The 26893-nt window shown below is 37.0% G+C and overlaps 2 protein-coding genes and 1 long non-coding RNA gene across 3 annotated transcripts in view; 2 read left to right on the top strand and 1 right to left on the bottom strand.

Annotated features, from left to right (window-relative positions):
• LOC147872697 (eukaryotic translation initiation factor 4 gamma 3-like) overlaps window positions 1–26893 on the bottom strand; it is a 116005-nt gene that overhangs the window by 70537 nt on the left and 18575 nt on the right. The window lies entirely within an intron of this gene.
• Window positions 5961–13441, top strand: LOC147872699 (ribosomal protein S6 kinase alpha-4-like). The gene is made up of 10 exons (XM_087355411.1): window positions 5961–6048; window positions 7998–8054; window positions 8888–9103; window positions 9327–9442; window positions 9985–10095; window positions 10891–10968; window positions 11287–11381; window positions 11678–11828; window positions 12811–12972; window positions 13326–13441. Exons 1-10 carry the CDS (start codon window positions 5961–5963, stop codon window positions 13398–13400), a joined length of 1149 nt encoding a protein of 382 aa, XP_087211537.1. The 3' UTR covers window positions 13401–13441.
• LOC147872698 (uncharacterized) lies at window positions 14207–23462 on the top strand. Its single transcript, XR_015536874.1, has 2 exons — window positions 14207–14291; window positions 15168–23462. It is a non-coding gene; the product is annotated as an uncharacterized LOC147872698 (long non-coding RNA).

The raw sequence follows: 26893 nt of genomic DNA, 5'->3' as shown, positions 1-26893 counted from the left end.
CGGAGGCTGGTTCTGTCTCCGAAATGTCGTAGTTTTAAAGAACAAACGATGGAAAGATTTGCCATTGAATAATTTTAAGTGTAAATTACCGTCGTCAAAACCCGTTGGAATCAAAATGTATTTAACACGTTATCTGCTTAAAATAAATCTATAACGTTGGCTTTCGGGTGAGAACCGCGTCGAATGTTTCATGTCATCCAGCATTTCAGCAGTTGCCATTTTCAAGGTGGGTATGGCGTGGGGCCATTAATTTCAAATGAGTAAAATACATGTTCCTCTCTCATGGTAAGAGGCAGTACCTGACAACCATGCCAAAAGGAACTTGGAGATACCGGTGAAGACAAGTGATACAAACCGCAGGAAAAGATTAGATACAGCCAAGTCCCTCAGAAGCACAAACCCCCAGTGACGTAAGGGTCGAGGTAACCCACAAATCCACAGTAGTGGTAGGATTCTATCTCGCAATTACAGACTAGCGAGTTTAATTAATTGGTCATTCAAACTAGTATGTTGTAGCGGCAGACTTGTCTTAAGGAGGAAGCCGGGCAGAACCTCTGCTTCGCTGCCAGCAGTAAATTAAAGCGTCCCACTATACGCCATGTAGGCGCTTGGGGGGAGAAGTGTTACAGCTCCTCTCATTCTTAACCTCCGCACCAGATGGGGGTGAGTGGTCAGCATCACTCCCCGGCAGCGCCTTACCCCCGGGAGAGGACCCCGGTACCCATTGGTTAGGAGGCTGGGTGGGCAGAGGCTAGAGGAAAAATCCTCTGTCCCCGTCGGGGATCGAACCCCGGTCGCCTCAGCCCTTAGCTAGTCACTATACTGACTGAGCTATCCCGACTCATTCGCTGTCAGCAGTAGGACCCTTAAATTGGGTGGGATCAGTCTCGTAGCAGATGCCGGGGTTCAAGGTGCAGAATGCATCGCTTTCCTTTCGACTGAACATATTTATCATCAATATTAATTTCATGGCCTCTTTCTACGCCTCTCCCTCCAAAAGATATCGGATTCCACCCTCCCTACCTTCGCTTTACTTTGACACGAAATTTCTCCCCATACTCCTAATTATGCAATTTTATTCGTCTGTCGTCACATCAATCCAAACTGAAAAAATAATAGAATAAAACTAGTAAAACAATTTCGAAAATAAAAGATAAAAATGGGTAAGTGTGACTATATTTTTAGAATTAACAATTATCATTAAACATCAGTAGAGATATATGTAGCAAGAACTGGTTAAAATCGTGCATGGGTTGTAATGAGACCAGACACAATGATAAAGAATTTCAGGAAATAATTATTTTAATTTTAAAATTTTACTTTCATATTTATGGAATTATATGTTAAGAATGGTAAAAGTGGCAGTTTCTTAAAATGGAGGAAGCAATGCACAGATTAAGGCTCACAATAACCTATAAACCTTTAAATAAGTTTGTGATTGGGTGTAGATGGAAATGTACATGTATTATAATAAATTTACTATGGCCAATAAAATTTAGACAAATTTGTTTGGAAGTTAAATTACGTAAATAAATAATAATAGCAATTAAATCAAATTTTATTCTGGGAATGAAATTGTATATGGGGCAGAGTCCCTGTAAGACAGTCTTTGCAACCCATAGATACATTATCAAGTTTACAGAAGACCAATTCCCATCCTAAATCACAGGAATCCAGTCCAGAGCTGCCTTCCCCCCGACCCCCTCATTTTAAAAACTTGAAACCTAACCTACGTTTTGCAACAAGAATTCAAAGTGACTCAAGTACAACAATTAATAATATTCTTGTCGATTCTATAAGATTTATCCCATCTTCTACTACTCCCATGACACCCAATATAATATGATTAATAATATTTCCGCAGCAGAAAACAAGAAAAGTAAATAATGAAACAACAGTTTCTGATTCTTCTGAAGACTCAAACACGGGAATCTGCACAAAAGACAAAGATACTAACAATTAGTTTAACTCATGTTTATATACACTTCATTTCCAAATAAATATAAAAGTGTAGGTAAAATTACGAATGACCAGATTACACAAGAATAAAAACATCTTGCAAATATAAAAAGACTCTGTTATCTACAGTAGGAACAATAATGACCAAAATAAGAGCATTTTATACTAAGTATTGTTAAATATTAAATAATGTTATAAAAGCGGCTAAAAATCAGCAGTACAGTAGACGTATAGAAAACTCAGATAAATAAAAACAACTTGTAACATAATAAACAGGGAGGAATTTCCTACGCCATCTTAATGACAGTAGTGACACCACTGAAAAAGAAAAGTGAATTACCGTGACAAAATACAGGCCAATTTTACTAGTAACCAACTTTCCTTAAGTGTTTGAGGTTAGGTTATGTCGAAAAGAACAATTTGGCTTAAAAATGTTTTACCACTGAAGATACAGCATTCAGACTAACGGACAATACTGAAATATATTAACCACAAAAATTCATATTGCACGAATATTCTGTATTTTAACAAAAGCTTTTGACTCTATAAATCATAAAATGTTGTTAAACAAATTACATTTTTATGACATTCGAGGAATAGCTGAAGAATGGTTCAGGTCCTTTCTGACAGGAAGGAAATAAAGGGTTTAAGTAAAATCACGTAAAGATAATCAGAATTTTTTCTCAAACTGGAGAACAAAAAAATATATCAATTAAATTCTATGGCCATTGCTCTTTATAACATATAAATGACTTTCCTCCAGCACTAAATAACTTAGCAGAACCCAAATGATAACAAAGTGTATAACAAATAACTCACCACAACACGTTTCAAGTACTCGTAAAGAAGAGTTACCAAAATTGAAGACCACCCAAATTTGGCAAAACGTTGATTAACTGACAGAGTAGAATTTATTTCAATGTAAATTACATTGGCGTGACAGTGGTTTAAAGTCAACTACAGTTTTACAGCACATTATAATCACAGAAGAAAGCATCATCTCTGTATTCCCAATAAGTTAGAAGTTTGGGTGATTTTAATTTTTTCTGAGGAACTGATGGAGTGAGACAGGAGAAATCTTTGTTGCTAGCTTAAATTTCTTTACGTCATGATTTCAACTTTTTATAGTGGATGGAACATTATTAAAACTTTGGTTTCACTATAGTAAATTAATTTCTTTATTTGCTGAGGTTATTTGTAGGTTATGTTTGTATCTGTATCCGTAGACATCTGAGATTATTTTAAACTTTTATGCTGTCCACTACAAAATGATTTTAATAACACACAGAATTTGCTGGATAGAGAGAATTTTAAATTCCTTATATAATTCCCTATATGATTTACTCCTTATTATTCTAATGGTCATCTTTTGGATAGTTTTCTGCTGTCTACTGAGTTTCCCCAGAAAATAATGCCATATATCACGATGTTAATTAAATTTGTTTTGTCAAATTTTAATGTGCAAGTTAATTGAAGCATATTAAGTAGTTGCAAGAAAGTAGCATTGACACTCAACTCACTTTACTGCGTATATTTTCATTTTATAATTAACAACGGAGTAATTTGGAGGGGATTTATCTAATATAAGAAAAACATTCATTTTACAAAAGAATATTGTTTGATCAATGACTGGTGAGAAATCTGAAATTGTATCTGTTTATAGGTTAGGGCTCGTCCATGTGAATGTATATTCTTTTCAGTGAACATCACAGTTTCAAAGTAATTCTGCTATACACTGCGTCAACACAAGGAATAATAATCGATTTCATAGACCAATTGGTAGCCTCTTATATATTTAGAACAGCGAATATTATTCTGGCATCAGAATGTTCATCAGCCTACCATCAAGTCTCGCAAATCTTATAGATAAGACGGCACGAATTAAAGTAGCATTAAGGGTTAAAAATGGCTTATGTCAAACGCAATTCTTATTGACTTATCGTGGTTTCACTACATTATCCACCTTTTACTGACGTAATGGAAACTTCAAAGCCAGTGGTATTAGGATGCACCGCTATAAATCCACACTTGCCACAGTTTTAGGCAGCTGGATTCCACACAGAAAGAAAGCTGGTTTGAATAATCACGTCACCAAAGTATTGCAACTTTTCGAATCCTGTCATAAGACAATTTACGTGTTCATCGCACGTAGTTTGAAGACAGAGACACCGTGAAATCTACAGAAACGAAAGGTCTCGAAAGTGTCGTTCCAGAGTAATAATAATGCTCAAATACACGACCTTATCTAGGTTTATCTGCACATCAGTCCTTAATCGGTTTATACAAATGTCTGACTAGAATCTTCTGACGAAGGGAATTCGTGGCGTTCAACAATTTATGGGGAATGGCCAATTCTTTCCGATACCTCCCCCACTAGATATGTACGATCATAACCTCTTATTTGACGACAATTTATTAACCCCTGTAATTTACTTCGCGCCGCAAATAAAAAATAAACCTAGATTTATATTATCAGAAAGAAATCTTTTTAAAGCTATACACTTAACCCATGTTAGATCCTTTATGCATTTTTGTTTAAACACACAGAATTTACTTGTGGGTTTAGAAATATTATCAGAACAAACAACGATTATTTCTCTAAACAGCATTAGACAACTCATCTTTGCAATGGATACACGTTCTGTTATCTGTGATGCAGAAACATCATTTTTAAAAATTATTTTGACAACTTCCGTGCTTAAAATGGGTTTAAATAAGATTACGAACCATAATCATTAAATCCGCAAGTCCACACGACCTTAAAACTCACAAGACCATCAACGACATATTTACTGTCGTCAAAACGTTATATCTCGAAAACCTCACATTTGGATTTCATATGTCATTTAGATGCATACATAACCTACGATAATTCCAGGTCGTCTTGGAAAGGAGCTAGAAAAATTCTAGTTACATACGTACAGGCAGTCAGAGATTAAAGATGGCCTACTCTTCTTTCAGACGTTTAAAACAATTGAGTCACACTGCGTGCTTCAAACTTCTTTGACCGGACTTGCGTTGTGATACGTCAGTCATATTTTTGATTGCAAGCCGTGCGAACCGTTAGCGTTTCTCACAGTCAATTTCAGATTAAAGACTAAATAATAGAGAAACTTAAGTTAATTAGTAAGTTTTAAAATAAGGTATTTAATCTGTAGCTTTGTTAAAACAGTGTTTAGTGTTAAAATTTGTGAATATTTAATTAGAACAGCTATGGATATCATGGAACCTGATGTTGGCTGTTATTCAAGTACCGGTATGTAGTTTTCATTTAAATGTGTTTATTAGTTTCTAGTTTATAAACGATGATAAATATGATTCTGTGTCTTACTTATTGTGTCGAGAGTTACTAGGAATACCAGGCTTTTCAATTGTTGATTACGGTGAAATTACATTAAACATTTTATTACGTAACTGAATTCTATTTCCGACGTTTAGATTGGATGATAATAATAAATCACTTGGGAAAAGGTTCTGACAGATGTTCAATTATGCATTAAGCATGATTTGTGACCTATAATGCACCAGTTATATAATAAATTCAGCGAGAAAATTGTATTAGGATAAGGTTATGTTTGGCTTCTTCCCTGTGCTTCGTTGCGTCACATTAAAGCCGGGCCATATTGGTTTTTAGAACTTAACATAAATTAATTAAATTCCCATATGAATTGTATATTTTCTTCTGGAGATGATTATCTCAGGGGAAACAATTACTGTGACAGAACACAAATACTCATTCATAAAAACTTCTTGCAGGTTAGGAATTTAAAACAAAACAAATAAAACAGTCTATTTATATTTACTGAAGAAGTATCTGAAGATCCCCCAAGAAAATATCCAGGTAATACGTAAAATTACGATGGACCGGTTTCTTCCTTACATTTACTAATTTGTTATTCACTAATAATCTTATCGTCCGAAGTTACATGATTTAATCTGCTGATAGCACACAAATAAGTCTTCTGCATTTTGTTAGTTTTCGCACTAGCATTGAACAAAATATGGCCAAGACCTCCAAACACCGTGGCCCTAAGGCACCGTCTTACAAGCCCAGAGTTGAATGTCTCATAAACAAAGTTAATCTTAAAGGTGAGCGTTTTCATTTTGTAGTAGCCGTGTTAGGAACAAACCAGTGGATGAATATTGCCTCTTTAATAACATTTACAAACCCCAGTTTTTTCAGAAGGTCAATGCCACGACACAATCATGTCTGTACTCTGATTATATTTAAATAAATCTTTTCTTACCGAGTATTGCATTTAAAGTTAGGTAAACTCTTCAACCAAATGTTCCCATTCCGAAGCAGATGGAATTAACAATCGGAACTAGGATAAATCATATTGGGATGCTATTGAGTTTCTGACAGAGATTTATACAACAATGTGCAGTTGAAAACGGTCTGTGTCCTTAAACATTTCGTTTTAATTCTGTTTTACAAGGAATGGTTCAGCATTGCCTTTAAACAACAGACTGTAAAGACGTGATGTTTGATATAGACTTTGACATATTACTCTACTGCGATCAAAGTTTTGTCTTACTATTATTTTTCAATTGTTGCCTTATAACGATGTTAAATATACGCGTATTTCACTGGCCTGCCCATATACAAGCATCCCATCGGATGGCGCCTGAAATTGTCATGAGGCCTTTCAGATTCTTTTGAGAGTTTGTAATTCTCGTCTTTTAAAGCAGATCACCTGTCAGATTGCAAGTGTCACTATCCACTTTAAGCGGAAGACAAATTACAACGAACTGAAAACGGGCATTGTTAAGCATTCCTTCAGTTCACACCCGCGAGTTACAAACATAACAACTTCCATCCAGCTGACAAACTAGTCTGCATGTGTCGGAGTAGCTAAGTACAAATGGGCTGTTTATGAATAATTATATGCAGAAATTAATATTATCATTTGTAGGATTCGTCGTTTTCGCAGTGCTGATTCTGAAGAAAACTGTCTTCTGGATTGTAGCGCCGTGTAATCTGGTAGATGTTTAGTGACGTTTCAGAGGTCCTTGCTGCCTCCATCGCCCTGATTATGGCGGCAGCAAAGACCTCTGAAACGTCGGTAATCTTCTACCAGACTACACAGCGCTACAACCCAGAAGACAGCCAACTTAAAATATTATAATTATTCCACACTTTCAAGAACACCTTTCAGTCTCTCATTTCAGGTTGCACGAAGCTCTTGATGAGTGACTTCCGTATTTATCACTCAAATGACAATGCACTTTAGGCGGCTAAGAATATAAATAAACACAGCAACGCAGCTGTTCTGCAAATTTACAAATATAATAACATAATTAAACTGTATAATAACGCCTACGTATGACAAATATTTAACATACTGCATAAGAGTGAGGTTAGGAACTTGAGAGGCCATGAAGCAGACAAAACTATCTGAGGGGTAGTTTCCCCCTTGATTACAATAAACACTATTTTCAAAAGGCGAATTGCGCGGTTTAAACTGTAGATTTCAGCCTCCGTAGCCACGCGGTCTGAGGCATGGTTCTCGTCGTTGCGACCGTGGGTTCGAGTCCCACTCCAGCCATGGATGTTTATCCGCGTCCCTTCTCTTCCAGTCTGGTGGATAAAGAATGACCACGGAGGGCAAGGCCTTGGTATCTTCGTAAGACTAACCCCGTAATGGGGGTGGCGAACAATCCTCAGGATTGTAGAGTAAAAAAAGAGTAAATTATTTTAATTAAGCCTGTAGATTAAAGACGGGAACTGAGCTAGCTCAGTCAGTGCAGTGACTGACTGCGGACTGGACAACCGGGATTCGATCCCTGACAGGGGCAGAGGATTTTTCGTCTAGCCCCTCCGTCCAGACCGGCTCTTGGGCCCACTTACCACCCAGCCTCCTCTCCAATAGATACCGGGGTACTGAGCACTCACCCCCATCTGGTGCCGAGGTTAAGAATAAGTAGGAGCTATACCTCGTCTCACCCCACCCAAGCGCCTACATGGCGTGCGACAGGATACCTTTACATTTTTATTGTATATTAGCACATGCCACTAATTATGATATTTGTTACAGGGCCTCAACATGTCCGCCAGAACGACTTCAAGATCATCAAACTTCTAGGAGCAGGAGGTAAGTACAACTTCCTGTTAACCCGTGCATTTCTCTGCTTACAAAACACGGACCTGATTTCTGCATCATTAATGCATCTATTAAGTAGGCAGAGAAGAAGACCAGCATTTTAGAGCGTCCTTCCTAGCCCATGATCAAGTGCAATGCAACTTAATCGGCAGTGAAATAACAAGAAAGACGTGTCTGTGGCCTATTTTCTCTTATTAATGTTATCGTCATTCTATTGTCGCGTTCTGGTTTACACTGAATCGAAATGCCTTAACTTCGGAAGTGATAAACACGAGAGGAAGTTCTTCTTATGCACAATGTCAATTCCTTTTACTTTAACCCAATCAGCATTAGGGATCTTAAGAATTGTGTAGGCCAAATTCTACTTCTACTCATGAATGCTAAGAAATGTTAAAAGGTGGATCATTTACGAAATGCCAACATTTATTTGCGGAGACATTTAAAAACGCAGTTAGAGTTAATCAAATTATGCAGACAGCTCGCGAATGGGTCAAAGACCACTCCAAGTAAGCACTTTAACGATAAAAGTTGCAATCATGAAATCTCACAGACCTAAACGGTATTTCATCTTCTTTCTGTCACCACGCAGGAAACAATATAATCTAGTAATATCCTGAGCACAAGGGCTTGACCTACCGGACAGAGTTTTAGAGCTTTTAAAGAGAAGACGAACCACGTATTTATGAATTATATATTCATCGCGAAGTTTTGGTATCGAAAAAAAGGGGTAGAGTATCATAATTATTTGAAAAGAGACTTTGCTGACACGACAGCCCGTACCTGTACAGATATCAAGATGAAACACAACTGAGATTCTGTTACAGGATTTGGCGAAGTTTACCTGGCGAGGAAGAAGGACGGCAGTGACGCCGGTAAACTTTACGCGATGAAGAACTTGAAGAGGAGGAGGTTAACGAAGAGGACTGACATCGACAACGCGTGGTCGGAGCGTCGCGTGTTTGAAAAAACGCGTGACTGTCCGTTCCTAGTGCAGCTGCACTACGCGTTTCAGTCGAATGAACGCCTTCATCTCGTAATGGGTAAGTACATCAAACGAAACATCACAGTAACTAAATGTGTAAGGTCCTCATACGTACCCCGTTTGCGGAATAATCCTTCGCTTTCCGCTAAATATTTCACTTTTTAGTCTTCTGCAGAGCTTCGATTTGTAATTATACAGTTGCCGAATTAAACATACAATACATCAGCATTCAGTGGCCTAAAAGTCCTCACAACAACGCGATCTCGTCTTTATTGTTGCAGATTACGTCGCAGGAAAAGACTTCGTTGAACTGCTGGAACAGCGAGGCAGGCTTACGGAGAATGAAACAAGATTCTTCTCCGCTGAAGTCATCCTGGCCCTCCAGCACCTGCACGAGGTAGGCAACCAGCACTTCCACTGAACAGCATAATACTTACTGACTTCAGGGCTATAGAATTCTGTTCAAATTCCCTTAACTTTTTCACAGTACGTCGAATCATTTGTAATTCTGTGAGAAATATCTAAATTCACAACAAGTGGTAATACCTAAATTTTAGCTTGCTTCTTCTGAAGAATGCTCCCAGGATTAGTAAGCAAGGACTTTGGTTAGTTCTGTCATGTCTGATTACTTAGCCGCCAAGTAATTCTCCGTAATCAGAAAAGTTTACTTTACAACTTTCATATCTCTCAATTCAGTGTAATAGAACATTCATAATCATACTTTCTGTAGTTACCTAAGCTGAAACATGAGAAATAGTTAATTAAAATGCACGGCGTGTAATTAAGATCGATCTACGAAGCCCAATGCCATATAACCCATATACTAACATCGTCTTTAAATCAACTGCAAAGAATACATAAAAAATGCACATATCGAAAATGCAAAATGCGTTTCCTTCTCCCCACTGCTCTTGAGACGTGTTCATTTGTTTCTTTCAGTTGGGAATCGTTCACCGGGACGTGAAGCCGGAGTACATCCTTCTGGACGCTGCGGGCCATGTTCTTCTGACGGATTTCGGTCTGTCGAAGGAGTTTCCGTCTGATCAGGAGGTAAGCTTAGTGCCAACTGCTTTATTCTGTCAGTTTAATTCGCTGAGTTGGCTGGAATGTAGCGGATGAGTGGATCTCTCTCTCTCCATCAGGGAGTAACTCTTTGAAGGCACTCAGACTTTTAGAACAATAAAAATGGAAATATCTTAAATTTCCGAAATGTGGGCACCCATATTCAGAGAGCACTTCTCTTATACTTACATTTAACAGGGACATCGCAAGTTCTCAGATTCTGAGGGTGTCAACTAACAAGCGCAGATTTTATTACCTACAGCATTGCATGTTGTCTTTAATTTGCTGTTTAAAATTCCACAAATACTTCCACTATTAAGTATCTTATCCACTTGCAAAACATTAAACATCAAGATACATGGTTTTACCAGGTGTTTTGTATGGCTGTGAAACGCGTGTCTTACTTTGGGCAAGGAACTTAAATCGCAAATGCTGGGACCTAGAAAACACGTGAAACATTCAGCTCACCGAGTATTCCTAATGGATAAATTTTCGGAATTACACTGTGCCAGTTAAGTAGGGCGATAAGCAACGCAGACACATATTTGACGTTGAAAGTTTTTGGAAAGTAAGAACATGGAAGACCATGAAAAAGACGCCAACACGCATTACGTTGGAGAAACATGTTATGACGTCAGAAGATGAACAGAACTGGGTCTGACGTGCATCCTTGGGTATTAGCAATCCTCAAAGTTTTCTTTCTTGTACCACAGTTAGGGAAATGTTTCTGTGTCTCATTTCCTGTCACATGTAACTTATTTAAAATCTTGTTTTTATCAACAGGATAAAAGAACGTACTCCTGCAGCGGTACTCCAGAATATATGGCCCCCGAAGTAATCCGGCGCATGGGACACGACATGGTAAGTGTTTTCTTCCAAGAAGATGTGAAAATACTTATTTCGTACTTTCGTGTAACTGAGACAAATACAGCATCGCAGTGGAATAATCTGAAGGTCCGTTACAACAAATATAGATTCAATAACGGGGCAAATATTTCTCATATCTCACACAGAAAAAGTAACATTAAAGAGTAACACATTTATGTATATATCAGCTGCTTATAATTATATAATATATGCATCAGTTACCGAGCGTACATAAATTTTTTGTGTTTCTGTATGGTGAAAAGAAATGGGAGTGGCTGATTAAAGCTCTTGTCCTAATTTGAATTGTTGCAGGCAGCTGATTGGTGGAGTATGGGAATTGTCGTGTACGAGATGTTGTCCTACACCAGGCCCTTTGAAGAAAGGAACAACATTCAGACATTGTTTACGTGAGTACCAGTTGTTATCCGTTTTAATGCCTGTGAAATTCTCAGAGAATCAACTTCATGGAAGAAACCAAAATTCAGACACAAATATACCCGAAACAAAAGATTATACAGGGAATAAATTAAATGTGAGGGACAGGGAAGGAAATGGTAAACAAAAATAAACATCCGAAATGTTGTTATAGATGAACCTGCAAAACCTATTTTGGTGAATTAGAATAATTAAGTCATTTAAAGGAACAAAGAAATACTAACAGGGAACATAATGGCAGATTTACTAATTCGATTCTCTTTTACAGCAAAATTTTGACTCAGGAGCCGGTCTTCCCGCCTTTTTTCCCACCATGTGCGTCGCACCTCATAGCAAGGCTGCTGGTGAAGGACCCTAGAATGCGCTTGGGCGACGGAGCGAGGGGCGCCGAGGGAATCAAGAGCCATCCTTTCTACGCCGTAAGTTGTCTTCCCAAATCTGTTACCATAAAATATTGTACAGAAATGCTTCATTTCTGAACTGCCTTCTTCCTGGACGTAAGAAATCAAAGTCCCGAAGGACGATCGGATAATTGAGACGACCATCGAAAAAGACGAGGGTAAGGCTCCTGACGCCACTTCCTACATAGCCCCACGCTTGTCTGGTCTCTGTAAGACTTTAAGTTTGTTCCGCGGGAAAAATAAACTACTTTCTCTTTTCGCTCGTCATTTAATGAAAGAAATCGCTTCGTTATGAGAAATTGGTAACTTCAGTTAAGAAACTAAAGTAGATCTCCGCTCGTCTTATCGAAGGCAATAAAAATTACTCTAAAGAGACGGAGTGCATAAAATTCGATCAGGAAGCGCGACTCATTCCAGAAGACGCCGAGTCGGCCGATTACAAAATGGAGCACGTCCTATAAAATTGAACGTCGAATAACTGAAGGTCAGACAATCGGGACTCTAATGTATTTCTAAGGAAGCAAAGTGCAGTTTCAAGGTTTCTAGAAGTTGCTACTGTTTCAAAACTTCAGTAAACAAATAAAAATTGCGGTCTGCATTCCCAGCAGGAGGAAATCCTTTGCATAAGGAAATTGCCAAGGGCCCCTTGCATCGAAATTGCCATCTACGAAATATTTTGAGCTCAGTGACATATTGAGGGCAAAAGAGACAGACAACGCAAAGAAAATTCATTGTAATCCCAGAACAAACCGTAATATAAAAGTTTCACGGAATCTGATCTGAAATTTCTTTCATGTACAAATCTTATGGACACGACTAGACATCTTAAAACTTTCCTCCCAGTAAATGTGACGTTACAAGACACTTAAAAAGAAATCAACAATTTATATCAACGCAGAAGACTTAATTTCGTAATCCCTGCAATTATAACAAACTGAGGTGTTCTCATGTCGGCTCCGCCAGAATTCTTCACTCTGTTATGCTTGTGCTTTGTCTACAGACCATCGACTGGGTTCAACTGAGAGGGAAGAAGGTATCACCACCCTTCCTCCCACATCTCGACATCATCAGCGCCGATGATGTCGATGAAAACCAGTTCGGGGTGGCGTCTGACCCTCGGTCAGCGGGCACTTGGCGTCCAAGGAGCGACGACCCTTTCAAGGTGAGAACACGTAATTTTCCTACTTTTATTGCGTGTCGCATCAGAACAAGGCTACTTACCGGCCCTCTTAGAACACGTGTCGGAGGCTGAGGTTCACGTTCCCTTCGAGGTGTTACAGTCAGTAATAATTCTGATGTCATTATTAGGCCTTGGCCGATATTTGTGCACCGTAACTCTGGTTTGACAGACAGATTTTTTATTTTCATGGGCTTACTCTCTGTTTCACACTGAAGATACGAGTTTATCAACTTCTTTCCAAATACGCAATTTTCTGATCTTACAAACGCCGCTGTAAAGACGTTCCAACACAAAAGGATTTTGCTTAAATGTGACTTTTCTAATTTCTATTGCAGAACTTCTCATTTGTGTCGCCATCCTTGGACGAGACCTCCCTGGAGCGTGCAACCACACTATGTGTTAACACTTAACCTACATTAGTTTCTCAGTACCTGATTCTACACAATTTATGCATTGCAAGTTACAAAGTTAAGTAAAAATCCTCTCTATTTTTGCCTCACATGATAAATGATATTTTATAACTCATCTTTCAACACACGCAAAAAATAATTAATTATTAGGGAAGCATTCGTAGGCTCTGACAATATTTACCATTTTCAGGCTCTGCAAGAAAGAGTTCTTTTGCTGTGTCGCTTGAATGTCACAACAATATTAAAAATGTTAGATTAATAAATTAAGACCACAGACACATCTCGGTCGTATCTCGCAACCTGGAACTTACTCCAATCATGGCGCCCTGTACTCATCAGATGTGGAGCAGCTTACCCGAAGTTATATTATTACGTATTGTCGTAAACAAGAAAACCAAATGGAGCTAAAATGACCATAAAACAGCTATTTTACAACACGTGTTCCTTTTTTGTCTTCTGCTACATTTTCTTATTTGAAATTCGCTTGTGATCGTTGTTAAGTATTTGGGCAGTGTTCGCACTGAAGCAACTCTGGGTTGCTGAGTTCGTCGGTAAATCATCTTTCATTCTGACGAGGATGAAATGACCTTCAGGTTGAAAATGACTCTAGTCGCGCGACTTAACAGCAGGTGGCATCGAAGTCTAATTCAGTCTGAAATGGTGTAAAGGGGCAGTTCTGTTGAATGCGTAATGCTAACTGCAAAAACAGTTGCCTCGAACTTGGGTTTTGCTGCAAAGAATCACTAAAAAGAGCGGATGTTGAACAAACTAATACAAGCAACTGATTCCTGTTTTCGTGTCAACAGATTGAGTATCCAACGGCGCAGGTGTCGAGTGCCCCATTGGCTTCCTCACATGACTGCATCCCTGAATCCACCAATCAAGGACCAGGTGAGATATCTTATTTAATTTCAGAAGTAAGCGACCTGCTTACATCCAGTTCCCCAACACTTGCAAAATATCACATGTGCCCAGACAGTGGAACTCGGTCCGTGTCGATGTCGGTCTTCTAGTTTGTAGTGCTCAGAGTAGAATTCAAACAAATTTTGTATGGAGATTCAACAGAAAACTGCAGAGAGTTTAGGATTTTAATACGGAACTCCCGTAGAATGTTACAATACCGTCGTACAGAACACCCATGTCTGATCTGAGTACCTGCACCCAAAAATGCTTCCACTGCATAAGACAACTGCTCACTGAGGAAGTTTACTAAATCAACTTCGCACTTTGTGTTTTCTCTGTGTCTCTCAGCCTCCGACCTCGATATTAAACTCAAATAACTGCTTCATCTGCTTGTAAAATTTATTCTTTCGAGTTACGTAATTAAATTCAAGTTTTGTGAATTTGTGTACAATATTATATTATATAAATATAACTTATATACTCGTGAACAAGTATCCCTTTCCAGAGTAAAGGTTTCTTTGTACGCGTTTATAACACTGTCTGAAATATCTCGTGCTGTCTTCCAACGCCAGCGCCACGCGTGGTCAAAGTATTCACCACTGCTTCACACACGTCCCACTTACTTCAATAAACTGAATCGTACCAACATTACGAAAGAGAAAGCTGAATTATGATAAAAGTTCTTTAGTTTTAATTGAAAAAACATCAAAATATTAGACGCAGTCTTCAAAGAATATTAAACCAGTTGTCAGCACAAAATATAATGAGCTGGGCTAAAACAACAATTTTCACACGTTAATGTATTAAGAGTAAGTTTGATTGTCCCATGAACATAAAATGCGATTAAGAATTTTTCATTTGCAGACCGTACATGTGACACCGATCACCCCTCGAGGATCCCAGAGACGATTCTGAGGATTCTGATACCAGCACGAGGGGTGGTCACAGAAGATCGGGTTCTGCAGATAGCAACGCATCAGCAGAACCCGAGGAAACCACAGAAGAGAAGGCACGTCCTCAGTGCTGAAGACGGCGGAGGCCAACGGAAGAGAAGAATTGTGTGAAGAAACATGCGTGGATGCAGCCAGAGCAGATCGGCGAAGAAGAATCATCCTCAATGCTTCCTGTAGTGGAATGAAACAGCCTGCAGAAACATCGCAGCCACTGATTCTCCATTACAGTAAGCAGCAACTGGCTTTTTCAATGTGTAACTTCGGCTTACTGGAATAAGCAGCGTCATGAAATGTTGGTGTCTGGATGTTTCGGCAAGCACTTGCGTTGTTATCTTCAGGGGAAATTAGGAAGCCTCCTTTTAATACGGCAGTGGCTGGTGGTGGCATGACTAGAATAACTGAGAAGCAACGACCTATTCAATTAAGGGGGAAAACACTGCCACTTTCTTCATGTTTATTTACGTTGCTCCCACTGGCTGGGATATTTTATCATAATTTTCCAGTAGACCTTTCGCGAAAATTCTACTTCTATTCAGATTATCGTATACTCCGTTGTAAGAGATTGTCCCAGCTAAATCTTATGGAGATTTATTTTTCAGTCTATATTCGGCCTTCATGACTAAAGATAAAAATTGCAGTCTTCATCTCTGCGGCCCCCAGCATACACTTACTTAGTTTATTTGTGAATTATGCTTTTCAGTTCTCCTTAAATCATATATTCAGCTGTCGTTATTTGCCTAAGTCGTCCTCCAACCTCATGAAAATATAACAATAACATAATTATTTATATGATAGTGTTGTGCACTCTTGATTCCCTTCAATTAGGACAGTCAGGGCACAATAAAAACTTCCCTTCACATTTTAAATCTCGTCCGCCAGTCAGCTGTCTTCAGTTCCGTCTGTTTCATTGCTCCGAATAAAACGTATAATTTTTCTCTCCATTACGTCACACAACCCCGGTGCAGATTGCTAAGGGAAATAAAAGATGTGCAGAGAGCAAATCTTGTGGTCAACAGAGGAACAAGTCTCCGTCGTTGTCCGTACAAAGAGACAGGCTGACCCCATTCTTAGTCTTGAGAATTGCCTCCATAAGATCACCTTGATATTACCCTCCCATCCCCTCTTGGTCTGCCCAGTTATCGTTTTCCAGAAGGATTTCACACAAAAACTCTGGACTCACCACTTGCCTCCCCCATTCGTGCTGCATATCCAGCCCATCGGACCTTCGTAGATTTCATTATCCTTATTATGTTATTTGACACGTACAACTCACGCAGCTCCTGTTTATAAAATATCCCAAATTCCCCACTTACTGTATCCCTCCTAGGTCGAAATATCCTCCTCAACACCGTTTTCAAACATTTGTAATCTACGTTCTTCCTTTAAAGTAAGAGACCATGTTTCACAACCATACAAGACAACAGGCAAAATTATTCTTTTACATATCCCGATGTTTAGTGTTGTGGTTACTAAACGGAATGAAAACACTTTTTGAACTGGATAAATTCAAGCGTTCCCCGAATGTATTCTACTCTTAACTTCTTCATGGACCTCATTTCTATTTGTTATTGTTGTTCCCAGATATTTACATTTTTAAACATTTTCAAATGACGTGTTACTTTTAATTATGTTCCGCCATTGCTACTGAACTTGATCCCTTATTACGACCATGTATTTAGTTTTGTCTACATTTACCTTTAGACTTATGTCCTTGCTAGCCTCTAGGACACTTTCTGTATTCTTGGTTATGGTACCTACACAACATCCCCCAGCAAATTGACATCATCAGCATAGGCAAGTACCTGGTGCAGACCATTTCATTTTAAACCCTCCTGAATCCCTCTGACATTCTTGATGACTTGTTTTAGAGAAAAAATAAGCAGAATTTTGGACAAAGAAACTCATTTAACCAAAATAATGTATCAGATCAATATCACTTTCACGGTGTCCCACAAGTCCCGCAAACCGAAGTTCGTCATTACAAAAAAAAAAAGAGTTTAAATTGTCCTGCACTTCTTTGGCTCATCCCGTGCGTCTTTTGTCTTTAGTATCGCGAAAACGGTTAACGAGCTAAAAAGTGGTTGCCCGCATCATTACGAAGCCGCACGTAATATTCCAGTTTATCTTCTTCATACGACTGCGTTCGCAAATAATTTTGAGTAATAACAACACTTCACGCTTCTTGGATTCTTACCACACTAACACATTATTTAATAAGTAATCCTCGGGTTGAGGTACTTTTGGGACATACTGTATGTAACATGAAGGTGCCATAATTGTAAAATTGGTACATTGGTCGTATGTTTGTTATCATTATAATGAAGGGTTTACTGCACAAACATTACCAGACAGAACATACAAGTTTACTCGTGGCTTTGTTTACATTTTGTTAAATCCTATAAAACAATATTCTACTAAATAACGCAAACATTACATATAATATATTTAATTTCATATATATTTTCCAGAGGTATAAGAATAACTACAATTTAAAGATGTCAAAGATAAGTTAGTGTTAAAATTTGAAAATTTTCGTAGCTTATCACATTGTCTCATGTACAACAGAAATGCCCTTATTTTGCACAACCAAAACGTGTATTTCTCTTGTGTCGGTAAAAATAGCTTCGTCACTTCACCTTCGTAATTTACCATTGACCCATTAGCAATTAATGTTATTGGGAAGCTCCTATTTGCAGGCGGTACACAATTCAAATATCCGAATTCAAACAATCTTCTTATACACAAGTCTTCATAAATCACTGACAAATTTGTTGACATGACTTCAGCTGCTCGGCTGTTCAGAACCGATCCATCAAAGTGATTCTTCAGAAATTTCTGCCACTTAGCGACACATGTAAAGAGATACATGGAAAATTCCTTTTCGATAAAAGTGTGCCTTGTCGTGTTTTTGCACTACGCCCTTCAATTTGTTAGATCATATTTAGATTTAGAGAACCATTCATTTCCCCCTCTCATATCTTTATTTCCTCCTACAATGTTGTAAATACTATTTCATTGGCTTTGTATTTTATTGAAATTTGGTCCTCTCTGAAACATTGGGGGAGTAAAATTCTTTGTTTCCCTTCGTTATTTAATTTGTTTACAAATTCAGAAGTAGGTCTTGTAATTTGTGTATTCCCTGTGTGTGTGTGTGTGTGCATGCATGCATGTATACATGTAATATGTATGTTTGCGTGTATTATGTATGAATGCATGTATGATGTATTATGCATGTATTATGTATGTATGCATGAATTATGTATGTATGCATGTAATATATATGTATGCATGTATTATGTATGAATGCATGTATTATGTATGCATGTATTATGTATGAATGCATGTATTATGTATGTATGATTGTATTATGTATGTATGCGTGTATTATGTATTTATGCATGTAATATGTATGAATGCATGTATTAGGTATGTATGCATGTAATGTGTATGTATGTATGTATATATGAATGAATGAATGAATGAATGAATATATGTATGTATGTATATATGCATGCATGCAGGTATGTATGATTGTATGTATGCATGTATGTATGTATGTTCGTATGTATTAATTTATATATGCATGTATGTATGTAAGTATGAATGTAATTATGCATGTAAGTATGTATGAATGTATGTATGTATAAATGTATGTGTGCATGTATGTATGAACGTTTGTATGTATGTACGTATTACTTTATGTATTCATGTATGTATGTATTAATGTATGAATGCATGTGTGTATGAATGTGTATGAATGTATGTATGTATGTATGTATTAATGTATGTATTAATGTATGTATGTATGAACGTTTGTATGTATGTACGTATTACTTTATGTATTCATGTATGTATGTATTAATGTACGAATGCATGTGTGTATGAATGTGTATGTATGTATGTATGTATTAATGTATGTATGCATGTATGTATGAACGTTTGTATGTATGTATTAATTTATGTATTCATGTATGTATGTATTAATGTATGTATGCATGTGTGTATGCATGTAAGTATGTATGTATGTATTAACGTATGTAATTTCTGTTCATATAGTTTGTTTAGTTTTCTTTCATTAATAATATTTGTTCCTTACGTTTGCCTCGTTCGTGTTTATTGAGTTCGTTTCATGCTACTTAATTTAATTAAATATCTTATTTAAATTAGCGTAATTCTTTTTCAGTTCCCGTTTTACTTTTCAAAACTATGTAATCAGGGCCACTTTAAACAGTGGGAAAATTGGGCAGCTGCCCACGGCCCTTTAATTTTATGGGCCCCCTCCGCCCGACCGATGGTACCTCGTTCTTAAACTTGCCCAAAGTTTTTCCAAATTTCTCTAGTGTTGTGCACTCTTGATTCCCTTCAATTAGGACAGTCAGGGCATAATAAAAATTTCCCTTCACATTTTAAATCTCGTCCGCCAGTCAGCTGTCTGCAGTTCCGTCTGTTTCATTGCTCCGAATAAAACGTATAATTTTTCTCTCCATTACGACATCCAACCCCGGTGCAGATTGCTAAGGGAAACAAAAGATATGCAGAAAGCAAATCTTGTGGTCAACCGAGGAACAATTCTTCGTCGTTGTCCGTACAAAGAGACAGGCTGACCCCATTCTTAGTCTTGAGAATTGCCTCCATAAGATCACCTCGATATTACCCTCCCATCCCCTCTTGGTCTGCCCAGTGATCGTTTTCCAGAAGGATTTCACACAAAAACTCTGGACTCACCACTTGCCTACCCCATTCGTGCTGCATATCCAGCCCATCGGACCTTCGTAGATTTCACTATCCTTATTATGTTAGGTGACTCGTACAACTCACGCAGCCCCTGTTTATAAAATATCCCAAATTCCCCACTTACTGTATCCCTCCTAGGTCGAAATATCCTCCTCAACACCGTTTTCAAACATTTGTAATCTACGTTCTTCCTTTAAAGTAAGAGACCATGTTTCACAACCATACAAGACAACAGGCAAAATTATTCTTTTACATATCCCGATGTTTAGTGTTGTGGTTACTAAACGGAATGAAAACACTTTTTGAACTGGATAAATTCAAGCGTTCCCCGAATGTATTCTACTCTTAACTTCTTCATGGACCTCATTTCTATTTGTTATTGTTGTTCCCAGATATTTACATTTTTAAACATTTTCAAATGACGTGTTACTTTTAATTATGTTCCGCCATTGCTACTGAACTTGATCCCTTATTACGACCATGTATTTAGTTTTGTCTACATTTACCTTTAGACTTATGTCCTTGCTAGCCTCTAGGAGACTTTCTGTGTTCTTGGTTATGGTACCCACACAACATCCCCCAGCAAATTGACATCATCAGCATAGGCAAGTACCTGGTGCAGACCATTTTATTTTAAACCCTCCTGAATCCCTCTGACATTCTTGATGACTTGTTTTAGAGAAAAAATTAGCAGAATTTTGGACAAAGAAACTCATTTAAACAAAATAATGTATCAGATCAATATCACTTACACGGTGTCCCACAAGAACCGCAAACCGAAGTTCGTCATTACAAAAAAAAAAAGATTTTAAATTGTCCTGCACTTTTTTGGCTCATCCCGTGCGTCTTTTGTCTATAGTATCGCGAAAACGGTTAACGAGCTAAAAAATGGTTGCCCGCATCATTACGAAGCCGCACGTAATATTCCAGCTTATCTTCTTCATACGACTGCGTTCGCAAATAATTTTGAGTAATAACAACACTTCACGCTTCTTGCATTCCTACCACACTAACACATTATTTAATAAGTAATCTTCGGGTTGAGGTACTTTTGGGACATACTGTATGTAACATGAAGGTGCCATAATTGTAAAATTGGTACATTGGTCGTATGTTTGTTATCATTATAATGAAGGGTTTACTGCACAAACATTACCAGACAGAACATCCAAGTTTACTCGGCGCTTTGTTTACATTTTGTTAAATCCTATAAAGCAATATTCTACTAAATAACGCAAACATTACATATAATATATTTAATTTCATATATATTTACCAGAGGTATAAGAATAACTACAATTTAAAGATGTCAAAGATAAGTTAGTGTTAAAATTTGAAAATTTTCGTGGCTTATCACATTGTCGCATGTACAACAGAAATGCCCTTATTTTGCACAACCAAAACGTGGATTTCTCTTGTGTCCGTAAAAATAGCTTCGTCACTTCACCTTCGTAATTTACCATTGACCCATTAGCAATTAATGTTATTGGTAAGCTCCTATTTGCAGGCGGTACACAATTCAAATCTCCGAATTCAAACAATCTTCTTATACACACGTCTTCGTAAATCACTGACAAATTTGTTGTCATGACGTCAGCTGCTCGACAGTTCAGAACCGATCCATCAAAGTGATTCTTCATAAATTTCTGCCACTTAGCGACACATGTAAAAGAGATGCATGGAAAATTCCTTTTCGATAAAAGTGTGCCTTGTCGTGTTTTTGCACTACGCTCTTCAATTTGTTAGATCATATTTAGATTTAGAGAACCATTCATTTCCCCCTCTCATATCTTTATTTCCTCCTACAATGTTGTAAATACTGTTTCATTGGCTTTGTATTTTATTGAAATTTGGTCCTCTCTGAAACATTGGGGGAGTTAAATTCTTTGTTTCCCTTCGTTATTTAATTTGTTTACAAATTCAGAAGTAGGTCTTGTAATTTGTGTATTCCCTGTGTGTGTGTGTGTGTGCAAGCATGCATGTATACATGTAATATGTATGTATGCATGTAATATGTATGAATGCATGTATTATGTATTAATGCATGTATTATGTATGTATGCTTGTATTATGTATGTATGCGTGTATGATGTATTTATGCATGTAATATGAATGTATGTATGTATATATGCATGCATGCAGGTATGTATGCATGTATTATGTATGAATGCATGTATTATGTATGCATGTATTATGTATGAATGCATGTATTATGTATGTATGCGTTTATTATGTATGAATGCATGTATGATGTATTTACGCATGTAATATGTATGAATGCATGTATTATGTATGTATGCATGTAATGTGTATGTATCTATGTATGAATGAATGAATGAATGAATGAATGAAAGAATATATGTATGTATGTATATATGCATGCATGCAGGTATGTAAGAATGTATGTATGCATGTATGTATGTAATAATGTATGTAAGTATGCCTGTAATTATGCATGTAAGTGTGTATGAATGTATGTATGTATGTATTAATGTATGTATGCATGTATGTATGAACGTTTGTATGTATGTGTTAATTTATGTATTCATGTATATATATATTAATGTATGTATGCATGTGTGTATGAATGTATATGCATGTATGTATGTATGTATGTATTAACGTATGTAATTTCTGTTCATAGAGTTTGTTTAGTTTTCTTTCATTAATAATATTTGTTCCTTACATTTGCCTCGTTCGTATTTATTGAGTTCGTTTCATGCTACTTAATTTAATTAAATATCTTATTTAAATTAGCGTAATTCTTTTTCAGTTCCCGTTTTACTTTTCAAAACTATGTAATCAGGGCCACTTTAACCAGTGGGAAAATTGGGCAGCTGCCCACGGCCCTTTAATTCTATGGGCCCCCTCTGCCCGACCGATGGTACCGCGTTCTTAAACTTGTCCAAAGTTTTTCCAAATTTCTCCAGAAATTTTTTTTTTGTCGTGTCAGAAGTAAGTCTGATGATACTAGCATTCTTAAGGCAAAATTTTATCCGATTCTGCTATTTGGAGCGGGGAGCGCTATCAGAGTTGCACACATATTAAAAAGTTAGTTCACTTGTTCTTTGGATTCACCTATTTGGGATGTTGAAACACAAAAGACGTTCAAAACGTTTCTTTATCCGTGGGTAATCTTTGCATTTCACACTTCAGCTTGATTGTATAAAATTTAAACCGGGATAATTTTTAGTTTATTTATTTTTACTCTTTCCTGTAAATTCAGTTTTTGTTAATATAAATACATTTTTCGGATTAAGATTTTTGAATATCTCAGTAGCGTGAATTTGTTGTGAATCCTCCCTCTTTTTAGGAAATGGGACAGTGAACTCCAAGATCATGTTTTTCCATAGCCTCACCACTGCCTTAAAGTGGCCCTGTATGGAAGGCGTGATAATTGTTCATAATGGTTCCATCTTTCGCGTTTTGTAAATGTAGTCTGAGCATGTAATAAAATATGTTTGTTCCTTGATGTGAATGAATATGATGTCCTTACATGTTGTATGTATAATTACTCAAAAACGTTCTTTTCTTTTTTATCGTTTGAGTTTTACATTTATTTCTATTTTTACTCATTTAGGAATAACTTTGTAGGATCTGAGAATCTGAAGATGGCCGTCTTCTGGGTTGTTGTGCCGTGTAGTCTGGTAAACGTTTACCGACGTTTCAGAGGTCCTTGCCCTGATGCTGGAGACAGTCAAGTACCCCTGAAACATAGGCAAGCTTCCACCAGACTACACAGTGCAACAACCACGAAGACAGCCATCTTTGGGCACATTTTGTGTACAAATGTTTTGTTGAATAATACAGTGTGAATGTCAAGTGTCTTCGAATTCCTTATGTTATGCAGTCCCACACAACACTTGTTTATCGGTGTTTGTTTATTACGCGTTCTTTGCGCAGAGTGCATTATCAGTTGGTTATATCTGTCCGTCAGTCCAATCAATTCAACCCAAGAACCACTGGATGTATCTGGATGAAAGTTGTGCCACTCCACACAATTGGGATTTAATACCTCTTTCTAAATGTAGGCTGAAAAGAACGCATGACGATATTTTGTGTATTCCTGTACGGAGTACAATTTCAAAGGCTCTTCTAACTACAGCAGGACTTCACCCCTCCCTTTATTCTTAATTTTCTTTCCTTCGCGTTATATGTCATCATATATAATCGTTTTTAAACTTGACTGTACCCCATTACAATGTTTCTACAAATTCTTTAAACATTCAAACCAGCAAGTGGCTTAGTTTAATATATTTTCAATTCAATTCAATTCATTTATATATTTTGCTCGACTGCACAACAAAAATTTGAAGGCGCTAAACATTCATTCTAACAGATACTGCACTGCACTGAATTCTAACATAAATGTAACACTTTATATATCATTTTAAAAACTATTAAATACAAAGCCTTAAATCTAAATAGACTTGTTCCTTTTCATGTATTTATTTTTATTTTTAACTAGATAACCTCTCGTATAATATTTATAAAAGTCTTCAAATAAAAATATTTTTCGCTATTTGTACATTATTATTACTCCTTTTTCTCTTTTCCATACCAATTGACACTGTATTTCAAAACTCCTGTGTTATTTATTTGTCATAGTCTCGTCATAGTCACTCCACCGCTGCTCCAATTTCGTTCATGTATCATCTGGGGGAGGGGGGCAATGGTCCAGCTCCACACAGAAATACTCTCGCCCAATTGTAGCAATCACAAAATATCTTCATGTATGGCGCAATGCATGTATTAGGGTAATTGTTATTTACTGTAAAGTGTAAATAACCGGTGATTTTATAAAATTATTTAAAAAATTTTGCTAGTAAATTTGGGTAATAGCCGCTCATAATAAACTGTTAAATTATACCGTAGGATATATGTATATCATTATATTCACTAATATATAATAATTCTTGCTATCTTTAAGTACATCTTTATTACACGTAGGGAAACTTTGTTTCTACTGCGCGTTTGATAACATGTCTTTCATACAATGTCCCTGTGGAACTTGAACCGCTAACTCTCCATCTTTCATATGACGAATAAATTAATATGGAGGAGTGGTGGAATTGTACCGACAGGGTAGAGGCGAAGAACTCTGAAAGAAACCCGTCTTAGCTCCATTTTGTCCACCACAAATTCCACATGGACTGCCGTGGGTGTGAACACGAGCCTCCGCGGTAAGAATCCCACCTCTAGCCCTAACCACCTGAGCTATGACGCGGCTAACGAAGGTGTTTACTTATAGAAGTCACTGTGTGATATATTTTTCGTAGTCTTTACGTCTAATATTTCTGTGATTTAACTGTATTGTTTGATTAAATGTTGTATTTTGTAATAAATGATTTACAAAAAACATATTTCTTTTATTTCAAATTTCGATACGACAAGGTGGTTATAGCTCCAGTTCTGGTTAAGGTCGTAAACAGTTATATTTACGACAACTAGAAGGATTCCCAGAATGTATATACATATATATATATAAATTTTAAATTTAAATATAAATTTTAAATTTAAATATAAATTTTAAATTTAAATATAAATTTTAAATTTAAATATAAATTTAAAATTAAATTTTGGTCCGTATCGCTTTGGTTATTTTCTTATATTATTTTAGTCGAAGATAAATCACACTAAAATTTCTCAAAAACATTTGATTCCAATAAATTCAATATATAAAATAGAGTTCAAGTATATATTTAATTTGGAACATTATCCTATGTGAATCATAATAAAAGAAATAAAAACAGCATATATGTGAGTGTGTGCGTTTTCAAATTTACACGGCGAATAAATACACTAAAATCCAATCAGGCCTTTAGCTGCGTCAGACCCGAGATAAAAATCAGAGTCTACGATGCGTCTTAGTCATCAGAACCGACATTTAGTGGCAGACCTTTCGTAAGCCTACGTCCGACATTTGTATCGTCAATTTCTCTCATCAGAAATTACAATTTATTAATTTATATGGTGCAGTAAGACCTTCTGTTTCTTGATTAAATATGCCGTTTTGAAAATATTTGTCATTCTTTCCAAACCGCTGAACATAAAATTATAGAAAACACAAAAGCTGTCAATATTTGTAAAATGTAAATTTCGTGTCATTTTTAAAGTAGGTCCTACCTCAAAGAAAACGTATCTGTTAATAACATGGAAGAGGACCCTATTTGCTCTTAGAACCAACTTAAACCCCCAAAAATCAAAATGCATTAAAACGTTGAAGCACTCTGTTGGTCCACAGCTAATTCTACTTCAAAAACAGCTTAAACGCCAAGCAGGTAAAACGTATGGGGGGTGTGGTGGTAAAACGCCACGCATTCTTAACTTTTACATTTGATGGAGACGAACGGTCAGCTCCAAGTTTGGCCGCTTTATCTAAAAACAAAAAGCCTCCATTAAACAGGAGGCTACGAGGGTGTGGCAGCTGTTTGCGACGAAATGTCCTTCTCGGATTTGAACCAAGTTCGACCAGCTTATACCCAGTCACTACTGCCCACTCGTCGAGTTGTTGCGGCTTATCACATTTGACGTGTTCGGTTACTCTGGGAGAAACGCAGAGTAAACTGTCTCTTATAACTCCGTATCTCTCGCTTCGTGATAAAGAAAAACCAGATTCAAAATGGACCTCTTCACAAATGCTACTACCTATGTTATTTCTCTTTGAGATGTGGCAACCACGTGGAAAAAAATGTTTTGTTACGTGTTTTTTTGAAAATTTTAAAAATTAATGTTGAATGTGCAGAGCATAGAACGCATTACTAGGAACTTAAGATAGAAGATCAGCATATGATCATTTTATTGTAATTCGAATTACGGATCCCACTACACTCGTAAATAAATTAAACTTCGACGAGTTTATTCGATCTAATTCTTCACAATAAAATGTACTGTGAAAACCCG

This window comes from Zootermopsis nevadensis, unplaced genomic scaffold (assembly GCF_977971745.1).
Source record: "Zootermopsis nevadensis isolate Lab colony 2312 unplaced genomic scaffold, Znev_1.0 Znev_ptg000024l, whole genome shotgun sequence".
In the NCBI taxonomy this organism is placed as follows: domain Eukaryota; kingdom Metazoa; phylum Arthropoda; class Insecta; order Blattodea; family Termopsidae; genus Zootermopsis; species Zootermopsis nevadensis.
Note: the sequence above shows the minus strand (reverse complement) of the source record. Positions and strands in the feature narration are given on the sequence as shown.

Coding starts and splice junctions, on each gene's coding strand:
- LOC147872699 (XM_087355411.1), top strand. CDS start 5,961: ATGGCCAAGACCTCCAAACACCGTGGCCCTAAGGCACCGTCTTACAAG. Junction 6,049..7,997: donor AAACAAAGTTAATCTTAAAG/GTGAGCGTTTTC, acceptor TATTTGTTACAG/GGCCTCAACATGTCCGCCAG. Junction 11,829..12,810: donor AGAGCCATCCTTTCTACGCC/GTAAGTTGTCTT, acceptor CTTTGTCTACAG/ACCATCGACTGGGTTCAACT.